The 27,891-nt window shown below is 45.5% G+C and overlaps 2 protein-coding genes and 1 long non-coding RNA gene across 5 annotated transcripts; 2 read left to right on the top strand and 1 right to left on the bottom strand.

The window, feature by feature from the left end:
• Nucleotides 1-140: 140 nt before the first annotated feature.
• Nucleotides 141-2,808, bottom strand: LOC142895503 (uncharacterized). The gene is made up of 3 exons (XR_012928224.1): nucleotides 2,672-2,808; nucleotides 1,755-2,476; nucleotides 141-537 (listed from the first exon to the last, which is right to left on the bottom strand). It is a non-coding gene; the product is annotated as an uncharacterized LOC142895503 (long non-coding RNA).
• On the top strand, nucleotides 1,783-4,779 carry rhbdd1 (rhomboid domain containing 1). Of its 2 annotated transcripts, none has more exons than XM_076036609.1 (7): nucleotides 1,783-1,935; nucleotides 2,205-2,484; nucleotides 2,680-2,812; nucleotides 2,993-3,081; nucleotides 3,279-3,344; nucleotides 3,477-3,620; nucleotides 3,725-4,779. In XM_076036609.1, exons 1-7 carry the CDS (start codon nucleotides 1,783-1,785, stop codon nucleotides 3,826-3,828), a joined length of 969 nt encoding a protein of 322 aa, XP_075892724.1. In that variant the 3' UTR covers nucleotides 3,829-4,779. The 2 variants fall into 2 exon arrangements, with proteins under 2 accessions (XP_075892724.1, XP_075892726.1); XM_076036611.1 differs by having other exon boundaries at nucleotides 2,205-2,476; nucleotides 2,672-2,812.
• A 6,458-nt stretch (nucleotides 4,780-11,237) lies between these two features.
• galnt17 (polypeptide N-acetylgalactosaminyltransferase 17) lies at nucleotides 11,238-27,745 on the top strand. 2 transcript variants are annotated; one of them, XM_076036596.1, is made up of 14 exons: nucleotides 11,238-11,837; nucleotides 11,920-12,020; nucleotides 12,113-12,487; nucleotides 13,104-13,287; nucleotides 17,340-17,506; nucleotides 21,407-21,581; nucleotides 22,034-22,231; nucleotides 22,637-22,754; nucleotides 23,773-23,958; nucleotides 24,859-24,996; nucleotides 25,398-25,493; nucleotides 25,641-25,802; nucleotides 26,299-26,349; nucleotides 26,478-26,614. In XM_076036596.1, the coding sequence occupies exons 3-13, from the start codon at nucleotides 12,241-12,243 to the stop codon at nucleotides 26,344-26,346; spliced, it is 1,719 nt and encodes a 572-aa protein (XP_075892711.1). In that variant the 5' UTR covers nucleotides 11,238-11,837; nucleotides 11,920-12,020; nucleotides 12,113-12,240; the 3' UTR covers nucleotides 26,347-26,349; nucleotides 26,478-26,614. The 2 variants fall into 2 exon arrangements, with proteins under 2 accessions (XP_075892711.1, XP_075892710.1); XM_076036595.1 differs by lacking the exon at nucleotides 26,299-26,349 and having other exon boundaries at nucleotides 11,240-11,837; nucleotides 26,478-27,745.
• Nucleotides 27,746-27,891: the final 146 nt, after the last annotated feature.

Below are 27,891 nucleotides of genomic sequence, written 5' to 3' on the forward strand. Positions count from 1 at the left end.
ACATTCACAGGCAGACAAACACACCTCCACCTGCCCCGGCTCTCCTTCTACTCTCCCGCTCCTGTCTCGTCACCAGCATCAAGCTAGGAGCTACGCGACAAATTGTACTTCCGCCACGTGCTTTCAAAATAAGACAAGTGGAGAAACATATGTGCCAACTTTCTTTAATCAGGGACAATATTTTAGATTATTCACGGTACAAAATGAGCTCATATTCCTGAATGTCAATAAATTTATCAGTTAATTCATCTTCTACCTAGACTGGGGAGACTAATATATTTTATTTTGAAATAAAAGCCATTCGTATCCTGGCTGTAGTCACTTTTTGATATCCGCCTTGACAAATTGTTCTCCCTTGCCGTTGTTACTATAGTAACAGGCTCTCCAGCAGCTCCTGCTAGAGATCATTGGAGGCGGGAGAAACTAAACATGTTGAGCACGTTGTTCAACGTTCCGCATCTGCGAAACATTTATTTTTCCATTCTTCCCGAGTGGCCTGTAAATGCAACAGCTGACGTCCGGCTGGTGCTCCACTTTCTGAAATGAAAAACCCGATCCCAGTATCGTCTGTGTGCTTGAATAATTCATTGGAAACTTGTCGCGCGTGTTCGTAATTGATGCCTCAGGCAAAATGTTCAGTGTAACATTCAACAGTCTAAGTTAGCAAGTTTATATAAAAATTCAAGTAACATAACGTTTTAAAGAGTGTCAACCTTTTAACTACATTAGCGATTTGGGTTTCCAGACCAGTAATGACAAAACCAAAGCTCTTAATTTATACTGGTATTTAACTTATTGATATGATTTAAATAATAATAAAATAATAATAATAATAATAATAATAATAATAATAATAATAATAATAATAATAATAATAATAATAATATTAAAAGCACATGTATTCTGCGTTGATGTGTGATACAAACGCAGTTTCTTATTGTGCCCGCTAGAGAGGGGGAACGACCCTCAAATGAAATCCTTAACTCCCTTAACAATTAATTCCGAATCATCAAAGCGCACATTAAAGCAAAACCACTCCACATGAAACGCCCCATAATGACAACTCCTTGCTGATATGGCTAATTCTGACGCTCAACAGACTGCATCATTTCATTGAAATTTGAATAACGCAGTAGGTCTTCACCGTGGCCGCTAGAGAGCAGCAAACCCCCATATTTCACCAGACGTGCGTCTATTCTGCCTCCGTGACACTGCGAAAATCCTTTATGACGTGAGCTGCACCTACGCTACAGTTTATTTTTTCATCTATTTATTTTAAATAAATATCTAGTGGTCGTATTATGCAAACACACAGCACTACTTTTAACACATTCTCTTCAAAAAGGGAAGACTTCTTAAAATAAAGCGCGCATGCGTACCCCTTCGAGTTATTATGGTCACGTGACGGCTGACTCAACGCTGTCAGTCGTAGCCAACTAGGAAGTATTCTCGAAAATATGACGAAATTATCTGTCATACCCATGTGCTGACGCGTTTATATAGTGGCGGTCACAATGTCGGGTTGACTGCAAGTCATCATTTGAAGTAAAGTCGACGAAAAGCGCGCTTGAAGCAAGCAACTTAACTTTCAGCATTAGCATTATCTGAAACTTGTCAGAGGAGGGAAGTTGACAGCATCTTGACAGAGACAACTTGGCGGAGCGTGAGTTTATATTATACAACCACACCGCAATACAACTCAATTTTCCCTCAATGTTATCTAACTTTATGTCACTCTAGAATCCCCGACTCACTGTCGCCTCTCCTCAGATTTGCTTCAGGATGCGAGGCGGACCGAGGCGATCCCACTTGGGCGTGCTCCTCCTGGCTTCTCAGCTGCTTCACGTGGGTTTGGAAAACATCCCCCCGGTCACCCTGGCGGTCCTGGGACTCAATGCGTACCTGTACATGTTTCCAGCTGTCCCATTGTTACAGGTGAAGCATATATCAATAATAGTTTCTAATTTGGAAAAAGTCACTTTTCCTTCTTCACAATAAGAAGGTCGTGGGTTCGATTCCGGGCCTGGACCTGGACCTGGACCGTTCTGTGTGGCGTGTTCTGCCTCCCTATGTCTCCGTGGGTTCTCTCAAAGGATGTAATTAATTAGTTTAATGGAATTTTAGGCAGTTTTACTGTTGTGAAAATGTCGTCAACTTCATCCGTCACTCCAACATCATTTTTCCTACACTTTTCCAACCTGCAGGCATGTGTGAGTGTCGAGCGGGCCTACTGGTACAAGGAGTGGCGCCGACTGGTGCTGTCCCCGCTGCACCATGCCGACGACTTCCACCTCTACTTCAACATGGTGTCCTTTCTCTGGAAAGGCATCAGGCTGGAAAGGCAGATGGGCGGACCCTGGTTCTTTTACTTGCTGTCAGTCTTCTCCCTGCTCACCGGAGTGGTGTATCTGCTGTTGGAGATAGCACTAACGGAACTCACCCAGGAGATAACGTACAGCATGCAGTGTGCTGTGGGCTTCTCGGGTAATTCAGAAAAGCACTTCAAGTGTTGTTGGTCACTGTTTTTAGGACCACGTTGCTGTTTCCTGACATCCAAATGCACAAAAAAGTTTTAAATATGTCAGCATGAGCGTATTATGACAGCAGTAGTTGCGCCCCACTGTGAGGATGTTGCTCATGCTCTTTGTTCATTTATCTCTGCTGACTGGACGTTTCCAGGTGTCCTGTTTGGACTGAAGGTGCTCAGCAATCACTACCACCCTGGAGGTGTTACCTACATTGTAGGTTTTCCTGTGTCTAATCGCTATGCAAGCTGGTTGGAGCTGGTGTTGATACACATAACATCACCTGGGTGAGTTTTCCATTTGCAAGCATAAACTCACAATAAGATAATATTGCTTTGTTTTAATATAATATTGTTTTCGTGTATTCCAAAGATGAGCAGTAGCTATTTGTGCTAAGTTGGCCAATGTGAGCTACTTTTAAGCCTTTAAAAATGAATGTAGTCTCAGTGGTCTTTCTCCTGTTGTAGGACCTCATTCGTTGGTCACCTGGCAGGAATCCTGGTGGGTTTACTCTACACTATCGGACCACTGGAGACCATCATGAAAAAATGCGCAGGTCTGAATTTCTTCCATCCCTAAAGTCTTGCACTATGTGATTGCAATTGTGAAGGCTTTCCTGAAAGTATTGTTTTCTGGCTGTCCTTGTGTGAGCTCACCTCATTTGCGTGCATCAGTAGTAATTCCTCATGCTAATCTGGGTGGTGCGATTCACACCACATCATCGGATGGTCTGTTTCTATGAATTCCCTCCAGGTTTTGTCACCACAGATGGAAATAACTCTGGGCATAGTGCTTACTACAGCTCATCTGGCTCGTCAGGTAACTCAGATTAATTAACTCATTTTCTTTTCATCTTTTTTCCACCAGTTCTATTGCAGAAAGAGCTGAGAAGCTAGCAGCATGAAACTTCAGCACTGTGTGTGGATTTTAACACTGTGTGCGTGTCTGCAGGCTACGGTAACGCCCACAGAGGATACCCTGCATATCAGCCGCACAGTCCGTACGGTTACACAACAAATTCAACTTCCTACACAGGTGGGCTGACAGAAGAGGAGCAGATAGAGGCGGCTATTAGAAACAGCCTGAATGACGGAGGTGAGGGAGGACGGCGAGATAAGTCATTTATGAGGGATGCGTAGGTGGCACGAAAACCATCCATCCAACGTCTGCAAACGTGTTAATTTAATTTTGTACCGTAGGACAAACCAACCAGAGAGGAGCCCCTCCCCCGTATGGCTTTAGAGAACCTGGAGATACGGCTGAGGAGGTCCGTCAGAGGAGACTGAGGAGGTTCGAGCACTGAGCTGCCAAGCTGGGCGAGTGAGGAAGAAAATCCACTGGCCGATGAAAATGAGCCTGAATGGGGGGCCTCAACACAGAGTAAACATGCAAGCTTGCCTTTATTAATGGGCCTCTGAATATTATAGAGGATGGCAAAACTAAAGCTTGAACTGGAATCTGGAGCTTCTGAGTATCTTCTCTTCACGGCATCATTATGACTCATCTATGAGGCCATAAATCTCCAGCAAACTGCCTTGCGATGCATCTGTTAGCAGCCTTTTTGTTTGTGTGACTCCTTGAATGAGAGTCTCCTGACAAATGTTAAAGTTGTTCCATTTGTAAATGTATTTTTTGAAGTTGTTAAACTCACAATGTTGCAATTTCACAGTCTAAGTCAGACTTGTGGGAGCCTGTTAGGTCGGAGTTTAGAAATGTGAAACTGAGTTTTCGGCTTTAAAATACGTTTTTAAAGGAAAAATTTATGTTTTGTCATGTGCCAGAAAATGATGACCTGGAAGTCCTGTGTCAGGACAAAGGAAATATCTGCAACCAGTTTTATCTCCGTATTAATTGGAGAGCTGTTTAGTTATTGAAATCTTTTCGGTAAGACCGGAAAGTCTTGGCTGTTCTTTTCTGCCATAACGTAGTATTGAGAAAGTAGTGGAATATCTGCAGGCTAAAACAAAACAATAGTTCAGCTCTTTGAATCTTTAATTGGATGAATGAAAAATGAACAGAGTTGAAATTCTCTTTTATTTTATTGAGATTTTCAATATTAGTGAGTATTTTTCACAGATTTCAGCACATGGACAGAAGCAAAGATGCAGTTCTGAAAGGCATTGCCCGAATGTTTAATGAAAAATCTTAAATCATTTATTTTTCTTTTCAACTCGACTATTTTTTGTGCTTGCTTGAGGCCCAAGTAGCTTTTGTAATGGGATTTCAAAAAATAAATATTATTTTGTCTACAAGATCAGCTGTTTTTGTACGTTTGTATGAGTTGGTATCTAACAATGAATGTCAACATACATTTTTTTTTTTAGGTAATTTTTAAATGTATGTATATAAACAACAGAATTCACTGAAACACCAAGAATGCAACATTTAAAACTTCCATATTTGATGGATTATGTCAAGTCCAAATGGAATCTATCATTTTTTTATTTCTTACAAATGTTTGTAATATCAATTTTATAATTTATAAACAACATTCATCTGTTTTCCTCTTTTTTTTTTTGTTTGTGAACCCAGTGGCCCCATTACACTGCTATAGTGTAATGTCTGTAAGCAATGTCACAAAAGCAACATCAAAGAAGTACACTGCTGGGTCTGATTTCCCCCAAGCCTGAGGCATGATGGCAAGTAGGACGGCTTAAACTAGAGCCACGATATCCAAGGATCCGTCACCCACCACCGATCTAAAATTGTGTAGGAGTAGATTCCATCAGAACGCACAAGCCTGTTCTTGGAAGGAGCGGTGAGAAGGTCCCTGTACGATGGGCGCTCCTTAGTTTTTCCTGCAGGAGTGTTCAGGACCGAACTGAGCTCAGGTCCAGCAACAATAGCAACAACAAAAAAAAAAACAGCCTTTAGCAGTTTAACAGTTTATGGCACAATGGTGGTTTTGGGAGTGTTTTGAATGGTGAGTAATTTGTAGCATGCAGCTCAACATCAGACGGATGAAGCTCCACCTGCTCTGACGCTGTCACTGAGCATTAGAGAGAAAGCTGTTGGTAGCAACCCCCCGCCCCCCACTCCTGGTTCACGCGTTTGAAACCGAATTCAGTCGACCGTCTATGATGGCGCCGAGGTTCAGCGGTCGAAAGCTCTCTGAACAGTGTTCAAAGACGTAATAAAAAAGGCGCAAGGCTTACTTCTGTCCATAAAGGGAAGCTTTTGGATCCCAACTAATAAACTTTTGAAAATCTGATCTGCCAGATGGTGGTTTGTTCCTCAAATCAATGAGATACATTTTACATAAGACATGTGAAAAGGACACACAAGCACTCTTGGAAAAGTGGAGCCCTCCTCCGTCCCTGGAGGAACATTTTATCTTGTCTCGATAAAAACAGCAAATCCACCGTCTTTGCTATCAGTCGAGCCAGTTGGGAAGCGCTTAACCCTCACTGTGATGCCAAAATCACATGGCCCAGAGCGCACGTGGAACATTCAGAGAGGCCAAACATGCAAAACCTCAACGTTCTCCTGGAGGTTGCTGTCAAATGTTCCGTGATCAGTGTTAGTTCTGCTTTTGCTCCTACTGACGACTTATTTAAAACAATGATGTGACATTGTGCTGATCAAGCATGTGGGAATGAATCTAGAACTTGCTTGTAAATTAAAAAAAAACAAAACATGCAGAACTTTGTAATATGCACTATACAATTATTTTGTAAAATGTTGCAGATTAACTCGATTAACTCGGCTTTGCAGAGACACGGATTCTTTGGTGCCACCCCAATGTGCTCCACGCTGCTTCTGATCCCCCGGCAACGTAACGACCTCCACCCAAGCCATCGTGAAGGTCAATTTGTCTGCGCGTCAACCGCGGCAGCCGCCTGAATTTACTGCACAGTCCCGCTGGAGCGATAAGTGTGCCTCGGCGTGTTCCGGCATTCAGCGAGGGAGGGAGTTCTGGATGACATTTTTGTTCCTCCTCCACACTGTGGTGATTAACTTCATCGTGCTGAAAATCCTACCCAGCTTGTAAAATCTCATGGAGAATGGCATTAACTTGTGCTGAGGTATAATCCCACAGCTCAATTTTTTATTTTTTTTTGGCGCAGGTTTATCGCTCGTGTGCCAGAGTTACAAGCTGCTTGCTGATGATTAAAGAAACTTGCAACAGTATTTACAGGATAATCTAGGCAGGGAAAAAAAAAATCCCACATCACTCCCAATTTACTCTTACCCTCCTGTAATTATTCCACTGACTTTGTTCTTCCCTCGCCCTGCTCTTAAAAGTCCCCATTGTGAGGCCTAATGGAACTTCCTGTTTAACTGACTGAGGCCCCGTTCACCCCAGTGGTTGTCTAATCAGATACTCACCAAAGAAAGAAGAAGAAGAAGAAGAAGAAGAAGAAGAAGAAGAAACAGTGATAAAGGTCTAATTACCCTGTCCAAAGGGTTTCAGCAGGACAGTGAAGAGGATTTCAGGGGGATGGACGCAGTCTTAAGACAAGATCTAATGAGATAAAATTAGCCTGGGTAGAGAGCAGTGTCAGAGTGTCAGACAGTGTCAGATGTGTGCGGGGTAAAATGAGACAAGATCAGATTAACACATCACTATGATTCCGGCCCACACTGACGATGACTCAAGTCGGGGCCTAAATTGCAAATTCACTCCATGTGGAAAGAGGAGCTCAATGTCAAAGCGAGAATTTTGCTCAAAGTCAAACTCAATACATATATGTATGTATGTATGGATAGATAGATAGATAGATAGATAGATAGATAGATAGATAGATAGACAGATAGATAGATAGATGCTGATAGGCCATGGGAAATTCTAAAAAGACCAATTGGGTGTTTCCAGTTCAAGGCCACGTCGTGACTAATTCCAGCCAGCAGGGGCAGCGAATGGGAATGATACACAGCCAACGGAAGCGAGGCTGATTATTCCCAGTGGCCACTCAAGTTACTGCAGAAAAAAAAATCCCATGTGCCCAAAAAGCATTTTCCCCATAGACCGCAAAAAAAAAAGAAAAAAGAATGAATTTAAAACGGCTGACAGGACGACTGTGACCTGAAACACGATTCATAGCAAATCTTCCTATTGTAGATTTTTCAATTATGGTCTTTTAGTCATTTAAAGAAATGATAAAGGCCCGAAAATCACCAGAAAAGAGTTTATTTACAGCGTGACATCACCACGTCGTATGTGCTGCTGTGTCTCAGCTCATTCTGATTGTCTGTAAGTGACGTTCTCCAGGATCGTTCTGATTGGCCAAATAGATCATGTGAGTTCAAGAGGCATGAGGGGAAGTGACACTAGTGTGATGACTAGTGATAGACACAGATGAGAGCTTTCATACTGTAACACATAGGATCAATTATTGTTGGTCTGTCTGTGTTCGACCTGCTGTTATACTGCGGACTTGTTCCAGGTGTAACATTGCTCTACGGTCCCCTTTACACAAAGAAAACAAATAAAAGAAGACGTCGTTTCAGCCTCATCCAAGCCTTCATACGAATTCTGCCACAGCCACTTAAATCAACTCGCACAAGTTGCAACTTCTTTAAAGTCGCTGCTGCTGCTGCCGCTTGAGATCACCCCCTCCCCCCCCCCGACTCTTCAACAAATATATCAACTGGAATCTACTGCTTCTCTCCGTGCACCTGGCCCTCCGCTGCGCTGCTGTCACACAATCTCTCCCGCTTACGTTTCTCCTTTTTGTTCTCTCCTGCGCCCTGCCATCTCTCCCTCTCTCTCTCTCTCTACTGCTTTCGGATCCCCCTCATACCCCCCCCCCCCCCGCCCCCCTTTGAATTTCGATTCCTCCCCCGTGTCTGCACTCTCCTCTCCTCCTCCTCCTCCTCCTCCTCTTCTTCCTCCCTCCTTCCCCTCCTCTGTCTGCTCCTCTGCCTCTTCGTGCGTCTCGCCGATGCTCTTTTCTCCTTCCCCTTGATGTTTCCTCTCGCAAATGCTAGCGCCGGTTTTGATCTCCCTACACCTCTCCTCTCCACACTCTTTCTTTTTATCCCCATCGCCCCTTCTTGTCCTCTCCCGCACACACACACACATACACACACACACACACACATTGACACACGCTTGCACACATTCCCAAACTGTCTTTTTTCCTTCTGGGTTGCTCGCAGATAAGAGTTGGCGTGTCTCTCAGTTAAGCTGCAGAGTTACCCAGCTCCTTGATTCATCTCAGCTATCTGGGTGACCCACTTCTGCGCTGACTCGCACGCAGCGCCGCCACGAAATAAAGTATACGTTAAAAGTGTCTCGCCACTTCAGTTTTGGCAACATACAAGACGAACGGAAGCCAAACCACAACGTCCGCGGCTTGCGAAAAGGAAGTCACAGTACGGCCTTGCAACCTCGAGCACCAACATAGTCTACAGACACCTTTAAAACGGCCCGATAGAGACACAGCTTTAGAGAAGATTGAACTCACATTAGTCATCTTCCACAACTGTTAATAAAACATCCTTTTTTTTTCTTTTTTTGGGAGGGATTTTAGCGCACAAAGCTTTGATGATAAGCACATCGCTGCTGCTGCTGCTATTTTACTTTACAGTGATGACATGATGTGAAATACTGACGTCTACTTTGAAAGGCTCAAAGATAATAATTTTTTTAAAAGGCTCATTGTTCTTACAGAGAATTTTCTGATGTAAACGTGGTGAGGTTACTAAAAAGGCGCATTTCACGCTGGAAGACGGCATTCGATTAAGTGAGTTCTTGAGATGTGTCGACTAATCTGCACGCAGCAGCGCCCACAACAGCATGTATTCCTACAAGAGGAACTTAACTGTGAACATGAAGCATTTGGATAGTACAGAAACGTATGCCCTCTCCTCCTTGCACCTTCGTCCTTCCCCTTCCTCTACCTGCATCCGCTACTTCCTGGAAGGGCGGAGCTCAGAGTCTATGTAGGAAGACAGCTCAATAGCGTTACACCCCTCTTCCTGACTACAAAGGATCTGGCTGACCTCATGTTGGATGTCACAGCATTATTGTTGGAACCGAGTCCCTGAAATGTGAGTTTATTTCAATTCTGTGTATTTACAGTGAATCTGATTTATGTGCTGCCTGTTTAAGTTTTGATAGTTATTCCTTATTTAAAGAATGACTAATTGCTTGGAATAGATACCCTTTGTTGGAATGTCACAATAATAACCCTTTGTTATCTTATTTCTGTTTTTTTGCCAGAGAAACCGGTTCAAACAAATCAAAGACAATAAACGATTGGATCACATCACCTGCCTTCGCCTGACTGCTCTGAAAGACAGACCCATCGAGTTGATCACCTCCTGGAACCAGACTGTTTAATTAGCCTACCATTCACAAACTGAATATTTCAGCAGCGTATAAACAACTTTAAAAAAATGTTATTTTATTTGTTGCAGGGACATAGGACTTTTTATTGATGCATTTCTGAATGAAATTGCAATTGATGCACAGCCACCTCTGAGGTATTTTCTCCTCACTTTGTGATGTCTCTGCAATTTTGCAAATCACATGGCTTTGCGCTCATTTGTTTTCATTCCACAGGATAAATCCCCTCAGGGGACAAAATCAAACCGCGGGGTGTCACGTCGTATATTCTCAAAATATTTCCCCGTGAGCACCTTCATCTGCTGAGAGTTTTATGAGCACACTCACAGCCCAAGTGTATTTCATATGCGCCAGAATTATAGATCCGCCATCTGCGTGAAAGCAACGACATTGCAGAGGGCCTGTTTCTCACACCTACACCAACACACTGCGCTACAGTAAGACTAACAAACCCTCTCTCATCTCAGCGGGACAAGGACCCAGAAGGCGACTCACCAAGAGTCTACAACAATGGACAAATTTGGTGGTGATTCACAATTGTACATTTTCCCATCGCTATCTGTGGATGATGAGAACAGCTTTCTATATTAGGGTGCTGTCATTTTAGGAACCTCATACCTCCTTTTTGTGCACCATCCAGGTGTTCAGTAGCTTCCACTTTCAAAGGTAAGAAGGTCCTTAAATCAATCCACAGGCGGGGTCTGCAAGGAGGACAAGTAAGTTATTGTAGTATGCAGGATGCACCTTGTGTAGGGGGTGAAGTCCATAATGTGGACCAACCTCTCAAAGGCATGGAAAATGCATTAGGGGCCTGAAACCGGGGGTTGCAGACTATCACAAGCCCTTCATTGTCAATGAAGATGGTTGTCGGCTCGGACAGCGTGGCACAACTGCATCGACATCCATCAAAGGTGGAGGTCGTCGAAGTGCCAGAGCCCTTTCCCTGCTGTCACGGGACAAAGTCACCATTTTATCGCAGTGACAACACAGACGATTTAGAGTTGCAGGTTAAACGAAGAGACTGAGAGGAAGCGTGAGTCACCTGAGAGAATCTATGTAGCACACAGGGAGTACATGCAAACACACAGGAAGGCTCCAGGTTTGGATCAAACTCTCATTTTTCTGTGACGACTAATAAATGTGCACTACAATAAAATTAACCTACATAATAGAAGCAGCACCTCAGTTCATGTCCGAACCTCCTTTGCTTACAAATTGTGAATTGACATTTAAAATATTGCCAAATAGTGACAATCAGTGGGATTTTTCAGAAAAGGACACAATTGAATGACCTCTGAAGGACCAAAGAAACTCCCCCAACTGGGAACCAGTGGTAGATATTAGAAGACGCTTCATTGTAATTGGGCGTTGCGCACAGACAGCCCACCCACCCACCGACCATCCGGCCAACCTGCTGCGAAAAGTCTCACCGCTGCTGGATCCATTCCATGTTTTTCACTGCGCCCCTTATTACACGGAGCATCGCCGTGGAGGAAATAAACTAACGAGGCGCAACAAACAGGAAGGGCGTGCGCGAATAAGAGGACAAGAGAGGAGGAAGAAGAAAAAAAACAAAAAAAACAGGAAAACGTTGCTATGCGCCGGCGACTACGTGGGGAGGAAATGTGACGGAGCAGCAGAGAGTGGAGCGAAAAAATCAGGACGCGTTCCTCCGCCTCGGCTGCGTCTCTCCGGGATCCTCCGCGGAGGATGCTGCGTCTCCACAACCGCCGCTGCTGCCGCTGCCGCTGCTGCTGCCTGCGCACAGCCGCCCTCCTCGGCTCATTGTGACCGCCCGTCCGTCCGTCCGTCAGTCCGTCCGTCCGTCCGTCGCTGGAAGGCGATGCGGGATCAGGCTCTTGGGGAGCAGCAGAGAGGCTGACTGAAGGGGAAAGGGCTCCCCCACCACCACCACCACCACCATCGCGCACGGATACCCGCACGGATTTCCCCGCATAGACGCGCACTCCCCCCTCGGTGGCATCACCGTGCGAGACGGCGCGAGGAGGTAGGCTGAGGTAAGAAAGGAACCCGGCGCTGATCATCACCGTGCTGATCAATTATTAATGAGCACCTCGTTTGAATGATCTCCGGTCCAAGGCGGGCTCCTCGGAGGTGGTGACACGGCTGGGAAGCCGATGGATAGCCGGGCGCCCCGGATTTGCTCAGAAGGGGAATGCAACCCTAAAATAACCCCGGTGGTGAGAGCAGTTGTTGCTTGAATCAATGCCCTTAAATTAGCTCGATAGCTTCAATTCTGAGTTTTAATCACTCTGTTGAATTCTCCCTGCAGCCTTCCGCACTGTGCAACACAACGGAGCCCTGAATCCGAGCCCATCATCACTCCTGGTCCTCCCCACCTCCTCCACCACCACTGCCACCACTTTCCCTGTTCGGAGCCCCGACTTGTCCTTCTTTTTAATGGCTTTTGTCTTCAGAAGATGGAGGGTCCTACTGGTGCTCAACGTGCTCGCGATGGCGGGATTCATGACTTTCTGGGCCAAGTGCAACACACGCAGCGTCCCGGCCGCCGGTCTGGAGACTGCTGCGGCTGATGGGAAGAGGCCCCGGAGCAACGGGACGGCGCAGCAGGGGCCCAGCATCAGCCACGAGGTGCTGCTCAAGAGGCTGAGCTCGCTGGAGGATGTGGTGTACAGGCAGCTGAACGGTACGCGCAGATGTTTCCGCAGCAGAACTCTTACAAGTGCAGATGCAGAGTGTTGGTTTTTCTTCTCCTCCTCCTCCACAGGAATTTTAATCCCAAATGTGCCACCAGAGGTCAGAGGGCAGGGTTGGCTACAGAGGAAAAAAAGCTTTTAGATACTGTTCTCACGCTAAAGGGGGAGGAAAAATAAATCACTTTGATCCTAAAGCCGCTGCCCACAAACACACCCAGACCCGCGAAGAATAATCTCATTTTATCCAACTTAAAAGAGGGGGACGCCTTGAAGCATCATTAGCAGATTGTTGCACAGAAATTAAACTTGCGGTGACTCCACTCTTGGAGTGTTTGATCTCAAGTGCAAGTCGAGGCAACGCTTTATCCGTCAAGCCCCCGTTTTGAAGGCACTCTTGTATTAAATGTTAGACAAAACTGCAACAGCCGTTTGTCCGCCCGTCCGTCCGCGTGCTGTGTGACCACTCGAGGCTGGAACCATCGACTGGAGGGGCTGCGGGACATCAGATTAGGTGCAGATTGCATCGGCGGCGTGATGAGAGAGCCCCCCCCCTCTCCCCGGCGGGTCTGAAGGATCTTGACCAGTAATCTTGTTTGCCTCGCTCAGGTCTGTCCAAATCTCTGGGTCTGATCGAGGGCTTCGGGGGTCGGGGCAGAGGAGGCCTCTCCGCCACGCTGTCGCCGGCCGAGGAGAGCGACGCTAAATACCTGAGGGAGAAGTACGGCTACAACGCCTACCTCAGCGACCGGATATCTCTGGACCGCAACATACCCGACCACCGCCCCAGCAAGTGAGTACACCGGCGGCCAAACTCCTTCATGTCACTCAACGATCCTAATAATCAACCAATCAATAGATCAACTTTTATTTGTACAGCGCTAAATCACATCCAAAGGCGTCTCAAAGCGCTTTGTACAATCAGAGAAAGAACCAACTGGGCCCCCCAGAGCAAGCAAGGTGCGACAGTGGCCAGGAAAAACTGCCCTGTAGGAAGAAACCTAGAGCAGCTCCAGACTCCAGAGGGTTCGAGGTCATCTGCTTATGACCAGTTGAGGTGAGAAGGGAATACAAAAAATGTAGAGCGAGAGAAGTAGAAGTAATCAGAGTTGCAGACAGGCCAGAGTGAGTTGCAGGGTTAACAACAAAGCTCTGACAATATAGATAAAAATAAATAATTCAAGTACATAAATACAGGGATAATAAATCCTCCCTGGATGACGTGTCAAACTCTCACCCTCGCAAGCTACTCATTCATAAAACGTCCTGCATCAACCCAGACAAGCCGGGCACCGCTTGTCAGAAGGCATGTTTCCCCTGAATTATTCACCACGTGTAAATGGAGTGCTGCCTTGTTTCAGTCGGGCCGAACACCCGAGGTCCCGCTCGCATCCGCCGATCGGCCTCATCCGGCTCACTCCTGCCCGGCCGTAAATGGCTCGTTGGCAGCCGTGTGTGGGATCAGTGGGCAGAACATCTGAGCTGACACCGACACTGACACACCCACACTGACACACCCACACTGACACACCCACACACCCACTCGGACTCTGCTTCCTGCTGAAACCTCCTCATATGTGCCCAGTAAAAGTCTCTGTTTCTCGCTGTTTTATTTCTTAAAATCTTTATTATTATTATTAGGTCTCTTTATAGGCCCAGTGTGAAACCTTTAAAGTGATCTAGCGCAGGCAGGGGGCAAACTACGGCCCGGGGGCCTTATGCGGCCCGTTAAGCTTTTAAAACCCGGCCCGCCAAACTTGAAGAAATTATTTTAATAGTAAGTAAGTCATAAAATAGCTGCATTTCATCCATTTTTTCAGTGTTTAAAGAGTCATTTCAATAAAGAGCTAAATACCGTGAGGCTTCAAACACAAAGAGATTTTACTGGAAATGCTTTTGTTTTCAATTGATGAAAGCAAATCCTTTCTACATATCCCATGATATATTTTTTCTCCCATAAGGTGGACCACCAAAACACTCCATCCATCTGCTGCTGCTCTTTTATGTGATTTTACCCCAAACATTCACATAAACGAGTTTAATTTAAAACTCTTTGCCCTTTTTCTTTGTCCTGCTGCTCGATGATGCTGAACGCTGAAGTTTTTCATGGGTGTCTACAGTTAAAGTTTCCTTTTAAATTTAAATGACGCTCCTAACGTTGCCAGTTGGGACGAAAGTCAAAACTTCCATGCAGAGTTTGCCCCTCGCCAAGCCCCCGAAAAAACAACAACTTTGGTGTCATCATTAAAAATTTGCAGGCTCGGCTCTGTAGTGCCCCGCTGCTGTTCTCCCTCTGTGCCCCCCTTTCCCCGCTTTCACTCGTTAGTGACAAAGTCGCACCACCAGTGCGACTGCGAGCTCATCAACCCTCGCGCGCCGCCCATAATCTCACACGACGCGCAATTTCTCCATCAGCGTTCCTCTATTTGAAAGAGTCTGTCTCTGGGCCGCCCCCACATCACCGGCTTGTTGAGTAACAGGCCTTCCGCTCCAAAGTCAGCAATTATAATAAAGCCCTCGGCCCGTCGTCCGTCACCACCAGCCGTGTGCACGTGCGCATGTTTGGTGGCGGAGCGGAGGCATCAGAATCCAGAGCTCTCATTTGTCACTTTGGGCGAGGGGTTGGTCGGGGAGGTGGGGGGCGTGGGGGTGGTGGTGGTGGGGGGGTGGGGGGGGATGTGGTGGTGGCTTTCATGCTGGCGAGATCAAAGTGCTGTGTGAGGAGTGCTGGGGTGTGATATCTCCAGGCTTAGCAGCAGCAGCATGGAAGTTGGAGTCTCTTGCGCTCGGCTGAAGGTCCTTGTGCACTGTGAGAGCAGCAGGAGGCGGCGGTGAAAGCACTGCAAAGTGCTGCAAACACATGGAATTTGTATTTTTTTTGTTTCCCTTAATACGTCACAAATGCTGCTGTATTTTTTTGTTTCCCTTAATACGTCACAAATGCTGCCGCGTAAAGTCAAATTAACTGTGCATTTAAATGCAAAAACTCGCTCAAAGTTATCATGGTTTAATTTGATGTACATTAAATTTCACATGGGATGACACACTGAATTTCAGAAAAATATATTGGGGTGACTGCAGCTGGCTCAGGAGCTAGAGCGGGTTGTCCAATGACTGAAAGGTTGGTGGTTCAAATCCTGCTCCATCCCAGTCTGTCCTTGTGCCCTTGGGCAAGACACTTAACCCACGAATGTGAGTGAATGTTGGCTGGTGGTCGGAGAGGCCGTCTGACGCAGATTGGCTGCTATGCTTCTGTCAGTCTGGCCCAGGGCCGCTGTGGCTGCACTTGTAGCTCACCACCACCAGTGTGAATGTGGTGTGAATGAAGAATGGCACTTTGGGTGCCTTGAAAAGCGCTTTATAAATCCAATCCATTATTATTATCACATTCACAAATAAACTTGTGACAAATTCCACAGGAGTTGAATCAGTCGCAGCACTGCACCTCAAACAAGATCATTTTTGGCTTTTGTTGTTCTGCTCTCACACATACACGATGTGGTGACCAATATTTTATGCACACGCCTCTGAAAAATGTCCAGCGTTTTAGCTGGAAGAGCAAAAATGAAAGAGTTGTCTGAGGTCAGCGCTAATGCTTGAAGTTACCCGGTGCCAGCGATGGAAATTGATCGTGACGTCTGGAAGGATGTAATTCACAAATGAGAGGGGGTGGCTCAGCAGGCCCCGCCCACAACGCCGGGGCTGTCCATTCAGCAAATCATATGAAGAATGAACGCAACTTATTTCACACAGCAGTTTGTGGGTTTTATGGAGCAGCTCATAATTAAGAAGAACCTGCCGGGTAGCGAGAGGAGCCATGAGGGGACAGGCAGACTTTCACAGTCACAACTCGTGCCTGCAATGTGACAAGTTCACACCTTGGCACTTGTGATCAGCCTCGCTGCCTCGCCGGTTGCACTGATTCACACCATCCCCGCCTCCTTCTGTTCTCACTTCCTGCCTCCATAACTTCCTCTGTATCTGCCACCTTCAGTGTACACGCACTCTCCTCATTTAGATCCTCATGTTATATTCACACACAAAATAAGAAAGCCTCCAGGACACCGAATGAATGCCTTTATTTAGCATCTGCAGCCTTCTGAAAGTGTTTCCGGGCTTTTGTGTGAGTTGCAAATGCACTGTGGAACATGTGAAGGAAGTAAAGGATGGACTTTTCTTCCGTGGAGTTCATAGACAAGCATCTAAAATACAGGATGGCATACAGTCTTTGCTTGTAATCATAATTTCGTTCGTTGATTTCTTTTTTTTTTTTTTTTAAACCTCCTGCAACTTCTGCCGCCAGTGCGTCAGTGTGCATCTTCCCTTTTCATTAGGGAGCTTCAAAAACAAAAAAACAAAAACAGCAAAACAAAACGCAGGCCTTTATCTGCCGCCGACACGTTGAGAAAAAAGCAGATTCAGCTGGTGGGAGAGGAGGCGACGGCTCCACAGAGACACGTTGCAGGATTACAGTCATCTAATGCAATTAATTCATAAAGCTCCACCACCAGAGCTTCCACTGAAACTCACATCTCTTCTCTCATTTGAAACCGTGGACCAGGGCACACATTACGGGTAAATACACTCTCCTACATGCTTGCTAATGATAATGGGTTGAGAGAGCATGAGCAGACTCTTTTGATTGCCTCGTCTCTTGCTGATAGCTAAATCAATTTCTCAAAAAAACAAAAAAAACAAGATCTTAGTCTGTGGAGAGAATAATTAAAAGCATTTTTTCAGCCGCCCACCCCCCCAGAAAAAAGGACTCTATAAGCTGCTGCTGGGTGGGCACCGTGTTGGCCTTTTAACTAACAGTGTCGTCTTGGCGTGTCGTCCCGCCTGCAGATGCAGAAAGGTCAGCTTCCCCAGGGACCTCCAGCAGATCTCCCTCATCTTCATCTTTGTCAACGAGGCCCTGTCGGTGATCCTGCGCTCGGTCCACTCCGCTGTCAATCACACCCCTGCCCACTTGCTCAAGGAGATAATCCTGGTGGATGACAACAGCGATGACGGTCAGTAGAAGAAAAAAAAGAACATTTTCTTGCCCAAAAGGTAAAAATGTCGCTGTGTTTTCTTTCCTGGGCTGCCAGAATGATGCTACGAGTGCGCATCAAATTCAGTTACAATTTTGGCATCATGCTGAAAGAGATAAGAAGGCAAATGCAGCCATCAGCATTAAGGAAGCTCAATGTCCAATCTTTTGTATGGGGGGAAAGTAAATTATGGTTATGAGCTACAGGGCAGGAAATTATCTCAATATTATCATTACCAGTAATGCCAAATTAGTGTCAAACAGTGCCCCAGTTTACAGTAAATCTCTTAAATCTCACTTTATAGTAACCAGACGGGCCTATAGGCTGTTCTGAGAGCACCAGACCAGATTTCCTAAAAGAGCAGAAACAACCCATGAACATCACATATAGATTGATTGTTTTGTATGGTACTTCAGTCCATTTTGCAGGTATACACTACACATATCACTGCAGCAGAGTTTTTAAAGGAGTTGTTTTATTTCATTTGTAGCAAAGAAACAATCCCCCATCATCGCTGGTGAGCTGCTTTAACTTCACCAGCTTGAAGGATGTGAATTTTGTTTTTACCTCCTGACTGACTCTCTACTGACAGACAAACTGACAGATGAAGAAATTTGCTGATGATTATCTCGTTTGAATGGTTTGTGTCCCGGGAGGGAAGAGGCTGCTTAAGTCAGGCCACAGAAGTTATTTCTGAAAGACAAAAGTTTTTTTTTTTCCTCCATACAAAAAAAACCGCTGGTGTATTTTCATGCTATTTGCCTCACTTGCATTCCGTAAAACACGCATTTACCTTTCAGTTCTTCTACGTGTGTTATTTTTCCTTTGGAGACCAAAAGGGTTCTAACAACTCATCCTCACATCTCACACATTCAAGATTGACACGGGTTTTGACAGCTGTGGTTTGACAGGTGCTCGAATCGGAATCAGAAACACGTTTATTGCCAAGGTTTTACACTGAGAAGGAATTTGCTTTTGTGTAGTTGGCACTTAAAAAAACAACAACAATATAAAGAACAGCTAATTATACTAAATATATAAAAAAATATATATATATATGTACAGGAGAGATAAAAAAAAATTAACTATCGAGATATCAGTTAACTCTAGAGATAATTTTTTTTATTATTATTTCTGCTAACTAAACAGCAGATATAATAATAAATAAAATATAACGTGCAACATAAGACTGCTATGCAAAGAAATGTGTGTGGGAGGGCCTCTGCTCAATATGCATGTACTTTTGTGAATGCACATTTCACAGGACGTGTACACATAAGTCACCGCGCACGTGCCGTCAGACTTCAAACGAGGCCATGGAGGCTTTTACAGGGCGACGAGCATCGCCGCCTCCACTCCAGCCGTGCCAGTTTGCTTTGAAAGGAGCAGCATTTGCCCAAGTGACTGATGGCTCTGACTTTGCGCAGGGCAGGCAGGCAGGCAGGAGGCGGGGCACCACAATTGGATGTCACAGTCAAGATGTCCCTGTCTTATTTATTGAGCAGGGCTGCCAAGTTGGGCTTTGTGAGATGAAGGGGGCAGAAAGGCAGACGGAGGGGAGGGGCTGTGACGAAAAGGAAAGAGAGAGCGGCTGAGGAGGAGGAAGAGGGGGTCGGAGGAGAAGGGGGAGGCTAACACACTAAACACCTTTCTTGGAGCGAGGGGGAAAAGAAAAGAGTCTGGAAAACGGAAAGGGAAAAGTCCCAGAATAACAAAAAAAAAAAAAAAAGGTTTATAAGTCAGAAGAGGAGGAACTGTGACGAAGAAGCAAGGGAGGGAATAAAGGAGCAGGTTGAAAATCGGTGCTTCAGAGGAAGTGGCAGGGAGAGATGGTAAGGAGGAGAGACAGAGTGTGTCACACAAACAAGGTTAGACATTAAGGCCGGCAGAGGGAACACGGCGGTGAAAGAGAAAGAAACGATGGTGAGGAAGCGCGTTATTATCGAAGCCTCAATGAATGAAGGAGTCTCATTTGAATCTTTGATTAGAGTCCGATGTAGAGACTAAACTGTGTTTTAAACCTTGGCAAATACATTTATGACTTGAATAAGGTTTTGGCTTCATTCAAATCACTGTCTGGTGTTAAATTTCGGTGTGATTTTCCACCAACACAAATTCAGTTCAATTCAGTTTTCTCTTTTTTTATGTGTAGCACATTTCCTAAAAATGTCAGTCAGTTCAAGGTGCTTAACAGAGGTTCAATACGAGCATTTAAAAAAAAGGTCAATCACACCTAAGAGGAAAATGTGCAAATGAGATCAGAGACTCAAAGTGATTTAATGCTTCAGTAACAAGAGGGGGAAAAAGAACACATACGTTAGAAAATGGCTTGTGTGTTGCCATGAAGGATGTCTGAAGGAGAAACCGCTGCGGCACATTAACACCTTCACGCCGCCGACTCTCCATCGCAGCAGGGAAACAGATCGCCGAGGGAGGGAGGGAGGAAGGAAGGGAAGGAAGAATGGAGGGATGGAGTGAGGGAGGGAGGGGCGTGCAAAATAAATAAAGAAATAAGTAAGACTCACCGCTGCGCTGTCGCATCCTGCACCAGTCAGCCTGGACAGTGGCTCAGCCATGTGCACCTCTCAGTGTGTGTGTGTGTGTGTGTGTGTGTGTGTGTGTGTATGTGTGTGTGTGTGTGTGTGTGTGTGTGTGTGTGTGTGTGTGTGAGTGTGTGTGAAGAAGAGAGTCCAGTCCAGTTCAATCCAGATTCATCTCTAAAACAACAAACACACTGCCACTCACAATGAAATAAATAAGCAGCAAAATACTTAAAAGCATAAAATGCAAAGAGTTGGCTGACGTGTTTTGTGTGTGTGTATGTGTGTGTGTGTGTGTGTGTGTGCGTGCTTCAGAGGAGAAAACATTGCGACTGTTTGGGTCCTGAGGGGGGAAAAACAGGCTGACGGGTTGATTTGGAGATCAAAGTGGGAGCAGCAGTGCCGCTCGGAGCCCAGAGAGCCTGCTGTTTACGTCATGTTGGATTTATGCCACCGTCTCTTTCCTGTGAATGATCCATTAGTCTTTTTTTTTTTTTTTTTTTTTTATCATTTTCTTCCTAAAAGTACAATAACTCTGTAATGTGATTAGCGTGCTGTGTTTGTGGAAATGCTTCTGGTTCAGTTGGATTTTGTTTGTCTCTGGCCTGATGTGATGTGATGCAGTGACCGTCGCCGGCCATCGTCATCACACAGCCGACCTTGGAAAAACTCCCACTGGTTGTTACCTGCTTAGCAATAACGAGTGTTTCTAACTTAATATAACACTGAATGAATATTTATTTTCCTGTCTTCATCCCATCCCATATGGGATTATGACTCATCTCCGAGAAGCAAAAACAGAACGATACAATCCTTCCAGTATCTGATGCATCATAATTTATACTAAATACCACTTTGATGCACATTCTGAATGCATCTGAATCTGAATGCCTTTACAAGAAGAGACGCAAATTAAAATTATATCGTTTTTTAAAGTATAGAATAGAATAACATTTTCATCATGGAATCAAAAGCAGTTTAATGTTGGTAATGAACATTTATTTTGGCCAATTTTTTTTCTTACTTTCTGAAAATGCAGTTCATTTAAGAAAATTCTATTTTTAGTGTCCAAGTGCCACAAAAGGTTTTACTATCAGTCCTGACTTTCCCCTCGGTAGGGACATCAAGCAGGTGGAGAAATGATCCGTTTTATGACATCGGTTCTAAGGGCTTTTTATCCACAGCTGGAAAGTGCAGAGGGCTGCAGAAACTGCAGCAGCTGCAGGCTTCCCAGAAAAAAACAGCAAAGAAGCATCCAAGATGGAAACATTTCATTTAATAACAACACATCTCCCGTTTTCGCACCACGTGTCGTCTCTCTGCCCCCATCGGACTGCAGAGCAGCTGAAGGGCCCGCTGGAGGAGTACGTGAACAAGCGCTACCCGGGCCTGGTGAAGATCGTCAGGAACCAGAAGAGGGAGGGGCTGATCCGGGCCCGCATCGAAGGCTGGAAGGTGGCCACCGCCGAGGTGACGGGATTCTTCGACGCCCACGTGGAGTTCACCCCGTCCTGGTGAGTGTGGACGCTGGTACTCTACAGCTTAGGAACCCGCCAGTGTGTTACGGCCCCACTGAGTTCCAGCCTCAAATAGCAGCGGCTGATCAAACGGAAAGAAGTGAAGCCATTTTTTCCCTCTTCCTGCCCACAACCCCTCCTGCCGGGCCTCCTTTCACTTCTCGCGGCTCCGTGTTTACTTTTGAGTATGCGCACACACACACACACACACACACACACACACACACACACACATGGTTCATGCCCACAGTAAACAGATACATGCCCTGCAGAGCCGCACTGAGCTGAATCAAATAGAATCAGTAATAAAGCCGGTTCGACTTGAGGGATTTTCACAACCGTTTGAAAGGGAGCGCAGCTCTGAAGAGCAGCGTCCAGCATCTGTTTTGTAAAGTTTGTGTCGGTTAAATGTGCGCGTGTGTGTTTGTGTGCGTCTACGCTCCTGTCAGGGCCGAGCCGGTTCTGGCCAGAATCAAAGAAGACCGCAAGAGGATCATCCTCCCCTCCATCGACAACATCAAGCACGACACGTTTGAGGTGGAGCGCTACGAGAACTCGGGCCACGGCTACAACTGGGAGCTGTGGTGCATGTACATCAACCCGCCCAAGCAGTGGTGGGACGAGGGGGACACGTCCGCCCCCATCAGGCAAGTCAACGCAGGCGGTTGCATGAGAAAAAGGTGGCTCATGGGTGAAGGCAGTCGATGTGCAGAAGTGCAGGGAAACTTCAAACTACTTTGGTTTGGATCCCCGAAGATGCACCTTCAACGCCAGTGTTTGCAGAGTACCAGCGTGTCCTCACACAAATCAGCATCCAAAAAGCACTTTCAAAGCTCCAAAAAAAACACCCAGCATGTTTAGCCCTGTGTTTGACAGCTTTCCACAAAAAAACATGAAAATCCAGCATGCTGTGGGGTTGAGTTCGGAGGTTTGATGTAAACAAACTGACTGTGAAGGACCCAAGCCCCCAGAATCAGCACGCAAAAGAAATCAAGGATGGATATTTTCCTCATTTCTGGGAAGTTCATGGTATTTTCTCTCCCTCTCGTCAGGACTCCTGCCATGATCGGCTGCTCCTTCGTGGTCAACCGCGACTACTTTGCCGAGCTCGGCCTGCTGGACCCTGGCATGGACGTCTACGGCGGAGAAAACATCGAGCTGGGCATCAGGGTTTGTTTGACATCCAGTTTCCTCCCCAGTTCTGCTGCATCCAACTCCCCTTTTTCCCCCTTGCATGTTTCAAGTGGAGCGATGACCACCGTCGTGTGGCACCACTGATGAATGAGGCCCCTTTAAACCCCCCCCCAGAGTCCGTGCTGTTGTGCACCTCACAGCATGGCTATGAAAGAAATATGGGTCAAACAGAGACAATGGATTTCTGATTCAGAGAAGGAGAAAATATTGAAAATCTTCTAAATCTCTGATCATTGAGATTTTATGACAATCAGAAATGCTCTATGGCACCGTCTTAGAGGAAAGACTTCCAATACAAAGCAGCCAAACAACCGTCATGTTAGCGGCTAAAAGAATCCTGTCTAACACACACATCTGCACGGCCGTTGTGTAGCTTTTTGTCTGCTAACATCCATTAACACCGCAGCAAATGTCAGGACGTGTTGGCTACAGTGATTCGATATCGTCTGTGCTTTAGAGGGCACTCGCTGGCGAAGGGGAGGCTTCGCAATAAATCATTCAGCATCAAACAAAAGCTCATTTGTTCACGTTCAATGAGCTCCGATTAGAAGAGCAAAACAAATGAAGACGAATCAAGTCAAAGATGCGGAGCGACAACTACAAAAACGCCTCGTCTCGGACGATAATATGTTTTCCAACCGGCTATTCTGACAATGCATTTGTCTTTAGCTTTATTAAATGATGGTAGATTAAATCCAAACATCATCACCGTGTTTCACCACATGGGGTGCCGTTGCACTCTTCCTCTCCCAAACAAATGAAACCAAACCAAAAGCTCAGCACAGCATGCTAATTATTTCACGGATGATGGTATTTTTTAGGAATTTTGGAACAGAATACACAAGTCCCATATAGCAGCAGCAAGAACTGGTCTAGAACTTTATTGCTGCTTTTGGATGATGGCCCTGGCTGGACATAGGGAAAAAACAAACAAACTACTCCCTGCCTTGTCCTCCTCTACCACCTCCTCCTCCTCCCCTCCACTAACCTATAGGTGTGGCTGTGCGGCGGCAGCATGGAGGTGCTGCCCTGCTCGCGGGTGGCTCACATTGCGCGGATGAAGAAGCCCTACCACAGCAACATAGCCTTCCACACGCGGCGCAACGCTCTGCGTGTGGCCGAGGTCTGGATGGACGAGTACAAGTCCAACGTCTACCTGGCCTGGAACATCCCCATGGAGGTGAGCGCAGGTGGAGAGGGAGGGCGGCTTGAGTGCACGATAAAGTTGGTCTTTCAGTGCATTAACTGTTAAAACTGTTACACTCTCCATTGCACTGTTTACTGTTTAAATTCTCTTCATTTTGAACTCTTTAACTGTTACATTGTGCCCATTGGCATTATTTAATGTTATCTATGTCTGCATTACTGCATTTTTATTTTACATGGATATAATTTGAACTATTGTAATGACTTTTAAAGGCACCATCATAAATGAGTAGCTGTCCAAATTTTGTTGCACACAGTAATAACAATAAAGGTTTTTTGTTTTGTTTTTTTAATTTGAAGAGGAAAATCAACATTCATTTACATTCCTGTCAATGTGTCGGTGTTAGCCAGAGGCTAATTTTCAATTGCTGATTTTCAAAGTCCTCCGGCCTGAAGTTAAAAATCATTAAAAACACATAGTATATAAAAACAGGCACACAGGAGACATAAAATTAGAGCAAAAATACAAGAAATCCACGTGGGCAACAGAAACCGGCAGACAGTGACACTAAAAAGGAGACAGTTAATGCAGTACTACCCAAACAAATATGACACGAAGACAGTAATATACAACAAAAACAATTATGTACGGTGCAGTTAATATATTTAAAATTGGGCAAGATGAAACAGTCAGGGATGGATAATTGAGATAGGGGTACAGCAATGCACAGCAATGCAAAGACCAGAGCAGGTAGTAGTGGTGAAAGGTGACTCTGATTTAGAAATACTGCTTCAATTTTACGGCACAAAGTACAAAGGGCTCCTTCTGATGGCAAATGAACAGTGAATTGCACATCGTGACCATCAACCGTCCATGCTGGCCTCTTGCAAAGCAAAGACTTCCTCCCCCTAATGAGTGGCTCTGCCCTTGCAGAACCACGGTATCGATTACGGAGACGTCTCTCAGAGGGTCGCGCTGAGGAAGAGTCTGCAGTGTAAAAGCTTTGAGTGGTACCTCGACAACGTCTACCCGGAGATGAGGAGGTACAACGACACGCTGTTCTACGGCGAGGTGAGTCAGACCAGATGCGGCGGAAGGGGAAGAATCCTGCGGGACTGGAACATAAAAAGAGGAGCATTGCACTCGGAGGACGTGCTTGGATTACAGTGTGTTCCTGAACATGTGGCTCTAGAACAGGGGTGGGCAAACCTTTTGACTTTTGATTGAATGGGTTCTAAAATTGTACAGAGTGGCCAGGCTAGGAGCACATGGATGGAGTGTTTTGGTGAGAAAAAATATATCATGGGATTTGCAGAGAACAAGTGTGTTACAACAAAATATCATGTCTTAAAACTACTTAATATTATGATAGTAAGTAATTAAAACACTTACTACTATTATTATTACTACCACTATTACTATTGCAATTATTATTACTTGCCTGAACCAAAAATTGCTTTATCTTTACACAGATTCGTAACTCTAAAGTGGGCCACCTGTGCATGGATCAGGGTATAAAGGAGAACCACACGGCCACCCTGCACCCCTGCCATGGTTGGGGTCCTCAGGTACAGGATGGACGCCACAACACGTTTGTCAATAGTGTCCTGATACACGATCCAGTAGACAGTCTCTGTTGCCGTACCTTTGTTTTTGGACCCTCTGACCGCTGCCGTGTGATCCCCCTCCCCCGCCCCCCCCTCAAACCCTCCCAGCTGGGTCGCTACACCAAAGACGGGCAGCTCTTCCTGGGCCCGCTGGGAAGCACCGGGGACGACACTCGCTGCGTGGTGGACGATCAGATCAGCAGCTTCCCGCAGCTGCTCAACTGTGACAAGGTGGCCAGCCTGAAGCAGAGGACGTGGCACTTCTCGCAGGTGAGAAGGACAAAGGGCAAGGGTCAAGGGCAAAGGTCACTCACTCAGGTATTTCCTTTAGAAGAAGATAGAAACTTTGTCTGTTTTTCAGTAACAGAAATTTGTCTTTTAAAAAAAAAACATATAAAAAAAATACACTGAAACGCATTCACACAGACAAAAGAGTGCAGATTATTTTTTGCTATTCAGAACAGTTATTACAGAGGGGATGAATTATTTTTTGGTAGATGTTTTTCTTCTGCAGCTGGAGCTGAAGACCTCCATCTTCTTTTTTTTCACCCTGTTGCTGGAATTAATCAGTGGAATCTTGTGCAATACATTTTCTAAATATGTGACAAATTGCAATTGAGACTTTTATTAACACTGACTGTGTTGATGAAGGCTTGTCTGATGTCCTTCAGTGTCTTTGGCTCAAATCTCAATCTTCAAACTGAAAAATGTTGTCTTTTTTTCCCCATTGGTGTCGTAATTTTATTTTTATTTATTTTCTTAGCAGTGTGAGCTCAAGCAGGGAAGAAACAGCGGGAGATTTTCTTTGATCTGAAAGGTTCCCAAAGCACCACCTAAATTACCTGTAGCAGACTCTGTTCTCTGTTGTTTGTCCACAATTCCACGGAAATCTGTCACATCCTTGACGCCGACGCTCTGACGTTTCCTCTCGTCTCCGCCCCGCAGAACGAGCCCATCGTCAATCGAGCCAGCGGACGCTGTCTGGAGGTCGTGCCCGCTAACGTTTACTTCGGCTACTTGCTGGTGCTGCAGCCCTGCTCCGGTCAGAGGTGGACTATCAGGAACACCATGAAGCAGTAGTCGCACCAGAGCGTTTTCTGCCGAGGAGACGACGCCGGAGGACGGTTTCCGCGTCCTCAACTTTGCCGGCAGTGCGACAGACAGACAGACAGGAGAGAGAGGAGGAGACGGCTAATGAGGCAGGGCTCTCGCTCCCCTGCAGAAAGGACGCGCTCAAAGAGACGAGAGCTGAAAACAACCCAGTTTTTGACGGGCTTTGAAATGATTGTTTTTTTTCCCTCGCGAACCAGACGATGTAAAATGACGTAAGCTTAGCATGAGGGCTGTTTTCTCCTTCTGACTTTGACAGACGTTCAGTGTGAAATTGCCATAAGTCCTGGATGTGCCATCTTCCTTTCTTTCCGTCTTTGTTGCTCTTTACTTTTCTCTCTGTGTAGGTTTAAGGATAGAGATTTTTTTCTCTTTTCTTAACCAGCCAAAAACTGTGCTACATGTTGTGTCGGAGAGAATTCAAATGTTCATGCCCATTCCTCATTCGTTTTTCAAAGGGTTAAAATAAAGAATAAACTGACTGGAACTTATTTTCCAGAGTAAAAAAAAAGAGGTAGCTTCATTAGTGTTTCTTGCCTTTAGATTAAAGTACATTTTTACGGTAAATCTGACAGCAATCTCTCTTATAAACAAAAAACATGTAAATATCAAAAATCCTAAGAAAGTGCAATATCAATCAATACAATTTGGGGGCGGGGGAGCTTTTTGTTTTGAAAACAAGTCATCTTAAAGATCAGCTTGTAGAGGGCTATTGGGTCGACTCATCCTTCTTTTTTTTAACGTCGTTGTGGCAACGTGTCTCTTTTTGTATCGTTATTTTCTACTCCACGCATTTGGTTGCACCAAAAACAGTACACATTGTAGCATGATCGTAAGTACTGTAAGCACACGAGGCCGAGGCTGAGTTTGTTGTGTTACCCGCTGAGTGCCAGAACAGCTGAGGACCGGCGACAGGGGCCGCGGAGGAAGATCCAATCAGTGGCGGAGAAGTGCGTCGATGTTGAAAACCACGGAAGGGCCCTCGTGGCTGAGCATTGCTATTCTATCGAGTTGTATATGATGTCATATATTCAATTCAGTGTTATCAGTTGGAATATCTTGCTCTCAAGATCGTCTTCCAATAAACGACTGATTTACTTCTTTTTGTTTGCTGCGTTTGTTCCCCCTGGAGCTCGAGTTCAATGCAAATATGTTTCACAGTCTGGGGGGGGGGGTTGAGGACGGAGGAGATCCAGCTGTCCCTGAGAAACCTATTAACATTATCTCGCCATGTTATTAAAAGTCCAAC

Source organism: Nelusetta ayraudi, unplaced genomic scaffold (assembly GCF_046127955.1).
Source record: "Nelusetta ayraudi isolate G7.1 ecotype Tasmania unplaced genomic scaffold, CSIRO-AGI_Nayr_v1 ptg000048l, whole genome shotgun sequence".
In the NCBI taxonomy this organism is placed as follows: domain Eukaryota; kingdom Metazoa; phylum Chordata; class Actinopteri; order Tetraodontiformes; family Monacanthidae; genus Nelusetta; species Nelusetta ayraudi.

Coding starts and splice junctions, on each gene's coding strand:
- rhbdd1 (XM_076036609.1), top strand. CDS start 1,783: ATGCGAGGCGGACCGAGGCGATCCCACTTGGGCGTGCTCCTCCTGGCT. Junction 2,485..2,679: donor GTGTGCTGTGGGCTTCTCGG/GTAATTCAGAAA, acceptor GGACGTTTCCAG/GTGTCCTGTTTGGACTGAAG. Junction 2,813..2,992: donor ATACACATAACATCACCTGG/GTGAGTTTTCCA, acceptor CTCCTGTTGTAG/GACCTCATTCGTTGGTCACC.
- galnt17 (XM_076036595.1), top strand. CDS start 12,241: ATGGCTTTTGTCTTCAGAAGATGGAGGGTCCTACTGGTGCTCAACGTG. Junction 12,488..13,103: donor GGTGTACAGGCAGCTGAACG/GTACGCGCAGAT, acceptor TGCCTCGCTCAG/GTCTGTCCAAATCTCTGGGT. Junction 22,232..22,636: donor GACACGTCCGCCCCCATCAG/GCAAGTCAACGC, acceptor CCCTCTCGTCAG/GACTCCTGCCATGATCGGCT.